Here is a 13,398-nt window from a genome sequence, read left to right on the forward strand (position 1 = left end):
ATGTGTTGGGCAAAGCTGAAAATTGGACTCATCAGAGAAGACGAACTAGAAGACCCTCCAGTCCGCTTTTTTCAATCCTTATGGTCTTTTACAAACCTCAGCCAGGCAAAATACAACGTTGTCCCGGAAGAAAAACTTGCTTCCTTTAGCTCTGACAATGTTCCCCAACTCTGAGAAATGTTTTTTCCAGCAGGGCAATGCTCCATGCCACACAGCCAGGCCAGTAAAGGTGTGGATGGAGTACCACCAGATCAGGACCCTGTCATGGCCAGCCCAATTTCGAGACCTGAATCCCATAAAAAACCTCTGAAATGTGATCAAGAGGAAGATGGATGGTCACAAGCCATGAAAAGAAGCCGAGCTGCTTGAATTCTTGCGCCAGGAGTAGCATAAAGTCACCCAACGGCAATGTGAAAGACTGGTGGAGAGCATGCCAAGACACATGAAAGTTGTGATTTTAAATCAAGGTTATTCCACCAAATATTGATTTCTGAACTCTTCCTAAGTGTAAGCATTAGTATTGTGTAGTTTAAAAATGAATATGAGCTTGTTTTCTTTGCATTATTCGAGATCTGAAGACACTGCATCTTTTTTGCTATTTTGACCAATTGTCATTTTTCTGCAAATAAATGATCTAAATGACAATATTTTTATTTGAAATTTGGTAGGAATGTTGCCAGTAGGTTATAGAATAAAACAAAAATGTACATTTTACTTTAACACATACCAATAAATAGTAAAACCAGAGAAACTGATCATTTTGAAGTGGTCTCTTAATTTTTTCCGCGGCTGTATATGTAGCTAGACCCAGTGTGCATTTCTCCTTTTGCCTACAAATGAATATCGGCTGTTTTATGTGATTATCTCCAAGCATCTAAATTTTGTGCATAGTTTGTTTGTGTTTGTGCTGCTGTTCCTGCGTGTGCGTGTGCGTGCTTGTACGTGTTGTGGCATATGTCTAGATGTGCGCCTTCTGTACGTGGCTTTGTATGTTTGTGTGCCGCTGTACCTGTGTGTGTGTGTGTGTGTGTGTGTGTGTGTGTGTGTGCTTGTATGTGTTGTGGCATATGTCTAGATGTGCGCCTCCTGTACGTGGCTTTGTATGTTTGTGTGTCGCTGTACCTGTGTCTGTGTGTGTGTGTGTGTGTGTGTGTGTGTGTGCTGACCTGGTTCTGGGGCAGCGGGGGCTGGGACTGGCCGTCGGGGGCCTGGCCCTGGCCCTGACTGTCGTTGCCCCCCACCGGAGAGCCACGCGTCGTGGCCGTCATACTCGACACGGGGCAGATCTTTGCAATCTTGTCCGCTTATGTGGCTGGCGCACGGGGAGAAATCACAGCCTCCTCAAGACTGACGGACAAGCGGCATGCGCAGGAGAGGGAAAGCACCACCTGAAGCACTGGAGGGATTGCAGAGACCATTGCATAACCTGCAGGGAGGAGAAAGAAAGAGGATGTTAAGATGACAACCAGTCCATGGACATGATTAGAATGGTCATCATTCTACTAAATGCTTTTTAACTGCAGTGCAAAAAAACGCTTGGACCTCAGTCATTTTTTTCTAAAACATGCAGTGAGAGGCTGCTCTCCCATTCTCACTCGGGTTGACCAACGCGTTAAGTGTCGGGCCAATGGTTTTCCGCGATAACGGAAAACGGACGGAATTGCAACATTTCAAACGGAAACGTAATTTTGTGCAAGAAAATCGCCCAAAACCCCCTGTATTTTACCCTGTTAGACTGAATTTCTTTCAAATAAACACAATAAACGATCGCAACGATAAACAAACATAAATTGAAGAACAAAAGCAGTCAGGAAATTTCACGTCTGCGATGAACTCTGCTCCGGCTACGCCCCCCTTTTCAACGGTTGAAACACACACACCTTGCCCAATCGATTTTAAAACAAAATATGTTAAGTCTTCTGTTCAGTTGATGGCTGGCAAACAACAATCTAAGAAGGGCGTGTATTATTCACTCATTTTAAGTCATCAATCTACCTCAGGGTGAACAAAATGAGCTGAAACGGAAAAAAAACTGAATTCACCAAAAGTGAAACGGAAAATGCATTTTTTTTTTTAAAGGAAAACCATTGGCCCTAAATGTGACTAGAAAAGGGCTATGCTACAACATCAGCAATATTGCGTTGCAATATCACAGCAATAAAGACAGAGATAATATACACATAAACATATGAACAGCAAGCTAGTTAAAGACTGAGCTATCAAATTCCACCCACCACCCCTTGTGACAAAACTGCACTGGCACAACATTTTACAAAACAAACAGCTGTCAGGCTGTCCTGAAGCGACCTCCTCATATCCTCCTCCTAGCCCTTTGGCAGGGGTGGTCGATCGGCCAAGAGAACTGTGAGCGGTTTGGGCCAAGTGCAGTGTAACTTTCCTGCAGCCCTGCACCAGCCGGCCAGCTCCAGACCCCCCACCCCAGCTATAGCAGGTGGCCTCGAGAGGGCCTCACCAGCAGCCACATCCAGCCAGCTCCTGCCATCACCCAGCGTGCCAGCGCTCAAAGGGCAACGCAGGAGATAACACACTAGAAATGACTGAGGGACCGTTTCAAAAAGACTGCAGGGAAAGATTAGAAACGTTTATACAGGAGCAAAAGTGAGAGAAAGAGTGTGTCAACTGCCTGACACTTCTAATGAGAGGCAGAGGGGGAGAGAAAGAGAAAGAGAGAGAAGGGGGAAAAAAAGACCCCAAGCTGCAGACGGAAAGAATTCCACCCTGCAGCTGTGAGACGGCCAGGAAGTCCTTCTCCAAGGGTTGCAGGAAAGCTACAGACGCTTAACATGTGGAGGGTTTTTTTTATGTAAAGGGGGGTCCACTTAAAACAACATGCCACTGGCAGTACCACTTTGCCTTGAAAGTATTCAGAGAACAGCCTAGGACTGACGTGAATGGAACAATAGCCTAGTCTCCAGCGTTACACAAGTCAAATCCCCCCCAAAATAATGGCTTGCGTTTCCCTGGCCAAAGTTTCTCTGTCTTCTCATTTTTTATTTTTTTTTAATAGTCAAAAACAGCTGAAAGGGACATTCCGACAAGGACCAACAAGAACACTTCAACGAGTTAACAAATGCGTCTGACACTCACCAAGGAATTCAGATCGTGCAGATGAGTAATGAAGTGAGTGAACCTTCTAACCTTTGGCTTTTACACCAAACCAAACCCATTTTAAAGGGGAAATAAAGAGCAAACACAGACCAGAAACAAGCAAGCATTTTCCACTGCTTGGTGTCCAGGCAGATCAAAGACATCCAGAAAAGAATGAATGACAGCACTGAAAACAAGTAATCTTCAAATCGATAAACCCACAATACACACTCTTAGCTGTGATGCAATGGTGGAAGAGAGACACACACACACAAACACAGTTGCGGCATGATGCAAATGTCTACCTCGGAGCCCCTCACTCAAACACAAACATAGCCTCCCCAACTGAGGTAAAGTGAGTGTGTACATGTGTGTATAGACAGAGTGAGTGGGAGAGACAGACAGACAGACAGAGACAGACAGTGCTGTTGTATCTTGGCGACAGGTCTGGGTTAAACAAGACGATGCTTTCCCGTCCTGGGCTGGACCCGTCTGGCTGGACCTCGACGGAGAGGAAGTGGTGCAAGCATACCCAGAATGCATACCCTATCACCACCCTGAGCCGTGCATGGCAACATGCCTTAAAGAAGACCAAGCAGGCTCGTTCCCTATCCCCTGACCCGATACCTCTATTTATCTTCAGTTGCCAACACACAGGATCACAGACGAAGGACTACTGTGTAGTTCCTCTTTAGATGCTTATCACAAGGCCAAACTCACTCGCATGACACCTCTACTTTAGCTGATCATGGGCTTTACACTCCACTAAAACATATCAAGAGAAAGAGAGAGAAAGAGAGAGAGAGAGTGTGAGTGAGTGGGTGTGAGAGAGAGTGTGTGAGTGAGTGGGTGTGAGACAGAGAGAGAGAGAGAGAGGAGAAAAATCAAACTGAGGCCAAGGTCTAGTAAACAAGCTTCCTGAAGTTATGTGTACGCTGGACCACATTCCAGGCCAGAGCTGTGCTGTGTTATTCTCTGGACAGATAAGACTAGACTGAACTCTGAAACCATCAATCAGGATTTTACAGTACAGGGCAAAAGGAAGGCTAATTTTGGAAGGGGGGGGGTGGCTTGGTGGCTGATAACTTTCACGTCACCCTAAAAGACAAATACTTTAGTAACTCAACAGTCATGCTTGAGTATGACCTAGAACCCAACTTAATGTGGCAGCGCAAAACAAAAAACAATACTTGGTGATGAACAAGTTGATTTTCATCATCATTTCACTCTATTAATGCCATATGCTCTGGAAGCATTAGAAAACCCAGACTTACTTACTCCCAGCACCTCTTGGGACATTCCAGTCTGACTCACTCTGAAGTAGCCTAACTGCTTTTGAATGAGCTTTCATTTTTGGACAGTATTGTACAGAAAGCCTTTGAGGTCACAAAGCTCCCGTTAATAGTTTCCAACTCTCCATCACAACAGAGCAGGATAACGTAGGCCATGCAATTGTGATGTGAAAAAATGAACTTGCTTGAGCTTGAAATCAGCTTGAAAAACTAAATAACTCATAATAGCTCACTCATCTAAAAGCATAACATGGGCTGAGTAAACTACAAAGCCTCAGATCAGATCCCACCAAGAAAGAAGAACAGGCCAGACCACACCAAATTTCAGACCCACTGACATCAGGGGATTTCCCTCACTAACCATGGGATCTCCTGGCAAGGAGGCATGACTGGACTGGACTGACTGAATCTCTCTCCCTCTCTCTGTTTATGTCCACTGGACGACTGTGCTTGTTGCACCAGACACTCTGGACCACGTTCAAATGCTGTTTCGGTCAGTGGGATCCCTGCCCAACCTTACCCATCAATCCCTGCTACACGCTTTCTTCCAAAGCGAGCCATCTTTGGATTTTCAGATCCCATTCATGACAGCCTTCTGCTGTGTGAGCAGGCCCTCCGTGTTTGTCCCTTATGGGCTCATTCATTGACCACTTTGTAGTGGTGGTGGTATGCAAAGTGAAAAGCATTATGATCCGTGTTACAAATACACAAAAAGGCAGGGTGCTTGTGTAAAAATGTGGGAATATGGAAGCTGTTATCTTTTCAAATTGGGGAGAGGGGAACCAAAAGAGGGGGAGGGAAATTGCATCATCGCACATTAATTCGTTGTAGCATTTTACCAGCTCTAGGGTGGGTGTAAAAACATACCCCACAAAATCCTTTCATTACAACATCTTAACATCCTTAACATGTTGCACTGGGAGAATGTCAATAACCTAACCTGGGGTTTGCAACACTCAAATCAATCAGGTCATTAGACCAGTGCAACGTCACAGTAAACCCACAACAGCTGTTTCATACACTCTGTACACATTCCCTTCCAGCACAGACAGACAAATACTTCACAATCTGGTCTAACCAGATAGTTGTAGTTGGAGGTATGGTTTGCGCTCAAGGACTACATTGTTGTTACGAGAGGATTTTAATCAGGCTATTCAATGCTTCACTATTAGAGGATGCAGAACATATACTGCAAGAGATGAGCCTGTATACCTCTTCTATAATGCAATGTGTCGCACTTCAACTCATATAAAACAATTTCACTTGTAAGAGTAAATACAAGGCATCAATCCATTAGACTAATAATGTGGTAAGAGAAACCTACAAAGAAGGCTTTGACCGCCATTTCTTAGGTTTGCGATTTCAAAAAGGTCTTGTTTTGCTCATGATACATTTGCTCCTTCTTTATACTCCACTGAGCAAAATCAAAAATAACTGATCATAAGTTAATGAAACCATGTTGCTTCCTGGTCGCTACAGGTGCCTTGCGCATTGAAGCATCTTTGCATGACGTCTTCCTCTTATGCATCCGAGTACAGGTTTCAAGAACACAAACAACTAAAACTTCAAGATTCTGACATCAAAAAATCATAACTATTATCCCATTTCTATACAACAATATAACTAACCAAGAATAATTCACCTAGAAATTAAACATAGAACGTTACTGGTGTTTTTTTTCCAACAGCTGGCATCAAAGCCAAAATAACTTGAAATGTGAGGTCTAACCAAATGCGAGTACTTATTTATAGCAAATCGACAACCGCCCAGCACCCATATGACCAAGCAGTACCAAACATGCCCTATTCCAACATAAACGTTTAAATATTATTAGATCGTTACACATACCAACGATAGCAACTCTGAGTGAATACCAATTATACTGATAATTGAACCAATACTTCTATATAAGTGACAGACCTATATTTATTAGAGCATTATCACGACGAAGCGTTAGCTAACCATGTTCCTGAGCATGACACTGCTTTAGCATCAACTAATGTTCAAAAGTAAGACATATCATCGGCCTTGTAGGAAACATTATGAAAGCAACAATGCGCTTGAAATTAAATAGGTATAACGTTAGACTGTCAAATTAAGCAAACCTTTCAGTCGCTGTTTACGCGATCGTTTAAAATGGGTAGGTAACTGTCTAGCTAACTGAATCAGCTGAACTTAACCAACTGTTAGCGCTGGCTGAAAACGTTAGCTATTCGAAGATGACAGTATGTAATACTGTTCCATACTAACGGGAAAAACGACCGAAATAAGAAGTACAACGATAGCTAGCTAATCAATCATACACAGAAGCGTATTCTCCCTATGTCTCAATTATTGCTAGTTTTACGTTAGCCAGCTAGTTATCGATAGCTACTTGATTTCTTGCCTTGTTCAAATTGCTGTCAAAAACATTTGGACATTATTGAATGCAAATGGGTAGCATACACAACATCGAATAACTTGATTTCCATCGAACGTTGGATCCACTATATTTCCCTTTATGTGCATAAATCAACCTACCAAGTCAATTCGCTGAATAATTGTCCAGCCCAAGGTGCCCAAGTTCCGACAGGCTACATAATGCTACCATGTTAGCGAGCTTGCTAATGTCCTTTTGAGTGCTGCGAAAAAGCCAGGCTTCATCATGGGCGTTTCCGGTGGGTCAAACGTCAATAAATGTTACTCAAGAGTTGACTTTGCTGATCCAAATAAAATGATTGAACACTTTCGTGCAGGACAATGCAAATTCAACGCGTCGTCCACCGTTAACTCAGAACGCTAACTAGTAAATAGGCCTAACCCAGGGTTCAGGCCCGTTTCCTGATAAGCTAGTGCTAGATGGCTAGCTGCAGAACTAGCTTTATGGCTCGGTAGCACCATTCCAATTTCACTAACGAATATGGTAATGCCAGTTCAATCACTAGCTTGCTACTGAGGTATTGGGTGAGCCAGTAGCTAACTAGACTTGCAATGATGTCGTTTCGAACGTATCTGATCAGCTAGCAACGTTAACGTAAACCAATGGATGACAACGTTTACTCAGTAGTTGAAGTTCAAAGGATGGGTCATTGGAAATATTCAGTTTATTTGAGAGTGTTGATACTGCTTGGATAAGGCTTCTACGGATGAAACACAACAAAAACCTAAATCTTTAACGCGCGCTGTGGTAACATTAGCTAGCTAGTCCAGCTAGCTGGCTACATAAGGAAGAGGCCGTCAGCCATTTTCACTTCAGTTTAGGCATCAACCGGCTTCAACATAACGTTATATTTCCAGCATAAGATCATGTAAGCGAAACAATCAAGTTGTCACACTATTATCTGATGTCAACACAATGCATCATCCGTCACCAATGACTCAAATTGTGTGCACCCCATGTGAACAACTTTTGATATCAAAAGAAGCTAGTGCTAGCTAGACAAGTTGTGCAGTAGAAGGAATAGAGCTAACGTTAGCTTGACATGGTAAGCTAGCTACAACACAGCTTTTCAACTATCGCTAGCTAGCGAGCTAGTCCAAACATTAGCAATACTAGCCACTTACCAGAAATTAGATATGACTTCTCCTCTATTCACTAGCTACTCCAGTCTCCAATAACTCATTTGTCGTTTATCTTATAAACGTCTCGTGTAACTGCTGTTTCGCATTACATAAAATGAATGTTGAGGTGATCTCAGTTCCTTGGATTTTTTTTGTCTGCTCTTGGGTGTTTTTCCTGCGTCACCAGCAACGGCAGCCCCCCCAACTCTTCTATCCCCGATCTGTTGTCAGTTCAGTCCGAGCAAGTCAGTCACTGCATGGCAAACAGCGGAGTCTCGCTCAATATGGCGGCAGCTGTAGTCTCCGATAGAATGTTGCTAGCCAGCTAGCTCAAATTTGGTCAGCTTGCACGGGGAGGCGAAATTCATGCGACTTCAGAATGCTTTCTGATCTCTTCAACGATCACTTAAGACTTCCCTTGTGACTAAGAACGTGTCAAAATCGTACCAGCAAAGATGGAACAATGTCTTAGTACGTGGCAAGCTAACTAGTAGCTCACTCCAGCCCTATGATAATCCATTCCTGGTTTTGTGTTTCCCAACTCGATTTGCTAACAAGGCAGATAGCTAAAAGCTGAACCTTTTGTATCGCCACCTGCTGTTAGGGGTGGATCTTGACCATGGACATAGCTTTCTATTTGTATGATCTTCAGTGTTGGCCTACCATGCAAGTTTCCTAAAGCTTTTATTTATAAAAAAGCGTTAGTGAACTTATAAATAAACTGTATTTACAATACAAGCGCCATATTCTTTATTTTGGTACAAAGAAGATAAGCCTAATTAAATGAACTTGTGCCTCCACCAACATCTCCTCTGAAATAGAACAGAATCATTATTTGTTAAGTTGGGTCTTGACTGTCACTACACTAATGTATAATAAGGTCAGGTTATCAATATTCCCATCTAACACCAGCAGTAGGCTACTGTTAGCTGCCATGGTATCAGCCAGTGACTGTATGTGTCATTTGGTATCAGTCTGTGAACTCTCGCTTCTGAGGTGTCTACATTTAGTCATTTAGCAGACGCTTTTATCCAAAGCGACTTACAAGGATGTATACACCTTTTTTAAATTTTACACTCATGTGTGTGCTTGTGTGTGTGTGTGTGTGTGTGTGTGTGTGTGTGTGTGTGTGAGAGAGTGAGAGAGAGAGAGAGAGAGAGAGAGAGAGAGAGAGAGAGAGAGAAAGATGTGACCAGTTGCTTATTAAATTATTCTGGTGAAGATGTTTGAGATCTTGACCATGAGGTATTGCCCAAATATTATATTATTATTTTGTAAGATGGGAGGACAACACCTGTCTAATTTCTTTCGTTTCAAACTCAGGTATATACGTACATGTAACTTGAGGATTGGAAATGAGGCGAAAATGATGTAAGGACAGCTCTTCCGCAGAAAAGCTAATGCTGACTCATTCAACAGCCTTGTATAGCCTGTGCTGCCTGACCAGGATTAACCCCCCTTTATACAGGCCACCTCCTAGGCCACACTGTGTGTACTACTCAGCACAATATTGTTACAGACACTAGCAAGTTTTCCTGCACTTTCCCTTCACATTACCTTTGGCATGAACCCACTAACCTTTGGTCTGTTGCTACAATGAGGTCAACATGGCTGGCCTTAAAGATCATCTGCCACCAATATACTCCCTGCCAAAGAAAACATGAAAGCTGCTTCAGTTTAATTTTGTTTATTGTTTAGTCAAATAGTTTATTTATGCTGAATGTGAAAAACACAGATACATTTGTCCTACTTGATCAGTTAAATCCACAGACAATAGTTTAATTAATTTACAGTATCAATGGACATTATTTTTTTTTAAAAGCAAGAAGATGATGAATTAGGCTGTTTTGACATTTGGTCCATTTGGTCCATTTGGACATTTGGTCCATGGTCCGAACTTCAGTGTGATTATTCCCCCCTCCCCTGCCCCGGCCCACTGGTTTCCTTTCACATTTAATGGTAAATTCATGCAAACCATGGTCCATTGACATATGTCAAAACGAAAGCAACGTGCATCTTTAATTTTCCAATGTTGCTAGACATCAACACAAATTAAGGGAAAGTAGGCAGCAATGTGAGATGATTTAGCAGAAGTTGCATTTTAGTTAATACTTTTAGTTCATCATATTTAATGCTGATTTGTTTATTTTTGGAGAAGTTGGATCCATCAGCAGTCATTCTTCCTGGTTTTAGATTGGATAACTTTCACAACAAAAACGCACCACACTGGAGCTCAGGTGAACTGTACCCCAGGCCCTTGTTTTCTGCAGGACAATCAGTTCAACACTTTCTCAAACGTATGTACTCAGTTTCATAGTAGTTTGAGAAATAACCAATTTCAGATGCATAAATAATGTACATCTTCAGAATTATTTACTGGATAGACACTGTGAAATCATCAGGGAGCCATTCCAGGTTGGCTCAATTGTGCTCTTTCACATTTGAGAAAAGACATTGCTGGTTTTTAATTCAACACCAAGTGTCATATGCAAGTCCTGCTGAAAAACACTGGAGAAAACAGCATCAGTGTAACAGAATGGTTGTAACAGGTCATTGGAATGTAGGTTGTTCATATAAGGTCAGTACTGAAATTATCACACACAGCTGGTGGAACATACTTCATATCAACTTTAACAGAAATTCTGCAGTTGACCAATCCATTCTCTACAATCAACACGTATAATGTCTATTAGCTCTTCTATTAACTGTACATTATAATGTCACTGATGTTCAACTCATTACTTTATAATGTTTGCTGCAGTGTTGGTAGCCAAAGAAAGTAATCCATTACAGATTACTCATTAGTACTCTTAAACTTTTGCTCAGTACTTTATTGGAAAACTAATAACATTACAAACTACTTTACTTCTTAGTTGTCAGTAGCCAGACTGAAAATCTACATTAGCAATATATTTCGTTTGTCATTTATTAATATGGTTTAATGCACCATCAATGTAACACATACTGGCACAAACATGTGGAAGAGAAAAAGTAATCAGAGATGGTAAGAAATGGAGGGGTGAGATGAATTACGAAGCAGAAATTAGAGACTGGACAGAAGGTTGTTGACAATGACCTCATACAAACATGGGGGGCAGCTCAGGAAGAATTTCTTTAACTTGATGGAGATGTAATCATATAAATAAATATATTCCAGTAATGTGATTACAAATATTAAAAATGCAATTACTTCTTACTGTTAGTACTATCAATGTAATGAGATTACTAATCATATCAATTTGTAAATAATTATTCCAACAATGTTATCTCCTGGTAAATAATAAAAACATTTAAGAAAGTTGGAGCAAAGTGGTCAAATCACACACAGAGGGTGCATACCACCGTGGAATGTCTATATTCTAGCATCTATGTAGTGCACCATTACAGAAGAGCACTGCATTCACAAAATATCTTTTCTCATTATTATGAGATCTTTTCTCTTTATTACGATATAAATGAGTACGTTATAATTGCAAGATAAGGTGTGCAATGTCATTTTCCCTTTGTGAATGCAATGTGCTTTCTTAACTGCTCGTCCAATCATTTAAAACATGATTATGTGACTGTGTAAGCGATCACATATTATTCTTTTAGGTTTTATTAGAAATAAGATTATTATTATTGTTGTTGTTGTTGTTCTGATGGTTTTTGGTGCCTTAAATCCAGTTTTCTGAGAAACTATCTATGGATCAAAATGGTCTTTCTTATCTTATAAGCTGTGATACTCAGAAGTGCAACTTAGAGAAAACTTTTTCATTTGAGTGATTAGATTTAGCTACACAAACACTGAACCAGCAAAATAGTATCGATATAGTAAACAATGCTAAGGTAGCTTGCAAAGATGGTTCATTCTACACATATTTTGCATCAGTTGAATGTCAGACTTCTTAGCTACGTGAAACGCCCATAATACTAAGCAAAATGCCTCTGCTGAAATGTTTCAGACATTTCATGCCATTTACTTTAAAAGTGCCCAACAGTGAAGCAACAGATCAATCTTTCCAATAACTCCCCTTTTTTAACATTTTTAAAGCAGGCAACACAGGGATGTTGAAAAAGCTGTGACTCCTGTCAACACAAAAGCATGCAATCGGTGATGCTCTTAGAATATAATATGGCAATATATATCCTTTTGCAAAAGCTTTCCACTCTCCCGACCATTGAGGCTGTCCAGAGCAAGAGATGTCTGCGGAGGGCGCGCAGCATCGTCAGGGACAGCTTACACCCCAGCCTCAGACTGTTTGCCCTCCTCCCCTCTGGGAGGCGCTACAGGGTCCTCCGTTCCCGTACCAGCAGGTTCAAGAACAGCTTCATCCCTGTGGCTGTCACCCCATAGACATCATATATACCTATATGATGTCTATGTGTCACCCTACTGAACTCTGCTCCACGGGGATAGCCCCCCCACCCCCACACACACCTCCCCCTGAGACTGTACTTCCCCCCTCCACCCTGGCTTGACCATAGACATAAGAATAGATTCTCTATGTCTTATTCTATGTCTATGGGCTTGACCACACTCTTCCCCCCCTCCACCCTGGCTTGACTGCCACACACCCCCCTCCAACCACTGAACATTTGCACAAGAATGTCTTTTTTATTCCACTTTTTTACTGTATATCCCACTTTTTACTGTACTAACTTACAATCCCACTTTTTACTGTATTACTATATTAACTGTACTTACACCTTACAATACTCACTAATCATTATATAACTCATTCTCTTCTCTTCACTTATTACCACCACTAATACTTACACCTGCACTTTATATACATCATATCTATCTACACTTCCTACCTCAATTGCTGCTAGTCCCATTTCTGTTCATATTTCATACCTATCTCTTACTGTATATATCTTATACTGTATATCAATTATTCCACTTTACATGCACATACTATTATTCCAATTAACATATGCATTTACATATGCACTTTTATTGCTATTTTGCACTTCTGGTTGGAAGCTTAACTGCATTTCTTTGTCTCAGTACTTGTACTCTGTGCAATGGCAATAAAGTGGAATCTAATCTAAAAAAAAAAAGAACATGTGTAGCGATAATGCTATGACAGAAACATTAAAAAATTCCTTCACTTCAGGTGGCTTTGTTATGTGTGCTCACGACAAACCACGTGTGCACACATACTGTATTTAACAAAATATACCAGAATACACCAACATACCTACATAAAAACATCTCTCATACCTAAATAAAATGTACTGATTAACAAACATCTGCTGTGTTTTGGAGACACAGAGAATGCATATATATGTGATACATGTGCGTCCCTGTCCCTGCAGAGGAGACTGACTAATGTAATAATACAGATGTCTCTATTTATTTTTTAAATTTGCTGTGCTGTTCATTACAGGAATGGTAGTCAGCTCACATATCAACTCAATTCAACTGGCACACTGTTTCCCTGTAATATAGCTGTCATTTTCATCTACAGAA

At 41.2% G+C, this 13,398-nt stretch overlaps 1 protein-coding gene across 5 annotated transcripts in view; it reads right to left on the bottom strand.

Annotated features, from left to right (window-relative positions):
- Positions 1-8,431, bottom strand: part of usp9 (ubiquitin specific peptidase 9) — a 56,613-nt gene extending 48,182 nt beyond the window's left edge. For 4 of the 5 annotated variants that reach the window (XM_080839228.1, XM_080839227.1, XM_080839225.1 and 1 more), the window contains exons 1-2: positions 7,944-8,431; positions 1,167-1,426 (exon numbers count right to left, since the gene is read on the bottom strand). In XM_080839228.1, coding sequence (XP_080695354.1) covers positions 1,167-1,268 — 102 coding nt within the window. In that variant the 5' untranslated portion in view covers positions 1,269-1,426; positions 7,944-8,431. The remainder of the gene's footprint in view (positions 1-1,166; positions 1,427-7,943) is intronic. The other variant, XM_080839226.1, reaches the window with a different exon arrangement.
- Between the last annotated feature and the right edge of the window lie 4,967 nt (positions 8,432-13,398).

This window comes from Sprattus sprattus, assembly GCF_963457725.1.
Source record: "Sprattus sprattus genome assembly, chromosome: 5".
Taxonomy (NCBI): domain Eukaryota; kingdom Metazoa; phylum Chordata; class Actinopteri; order Clupeiformes; family Clupeidae; genus Sprattus; species Sprattus sprattus.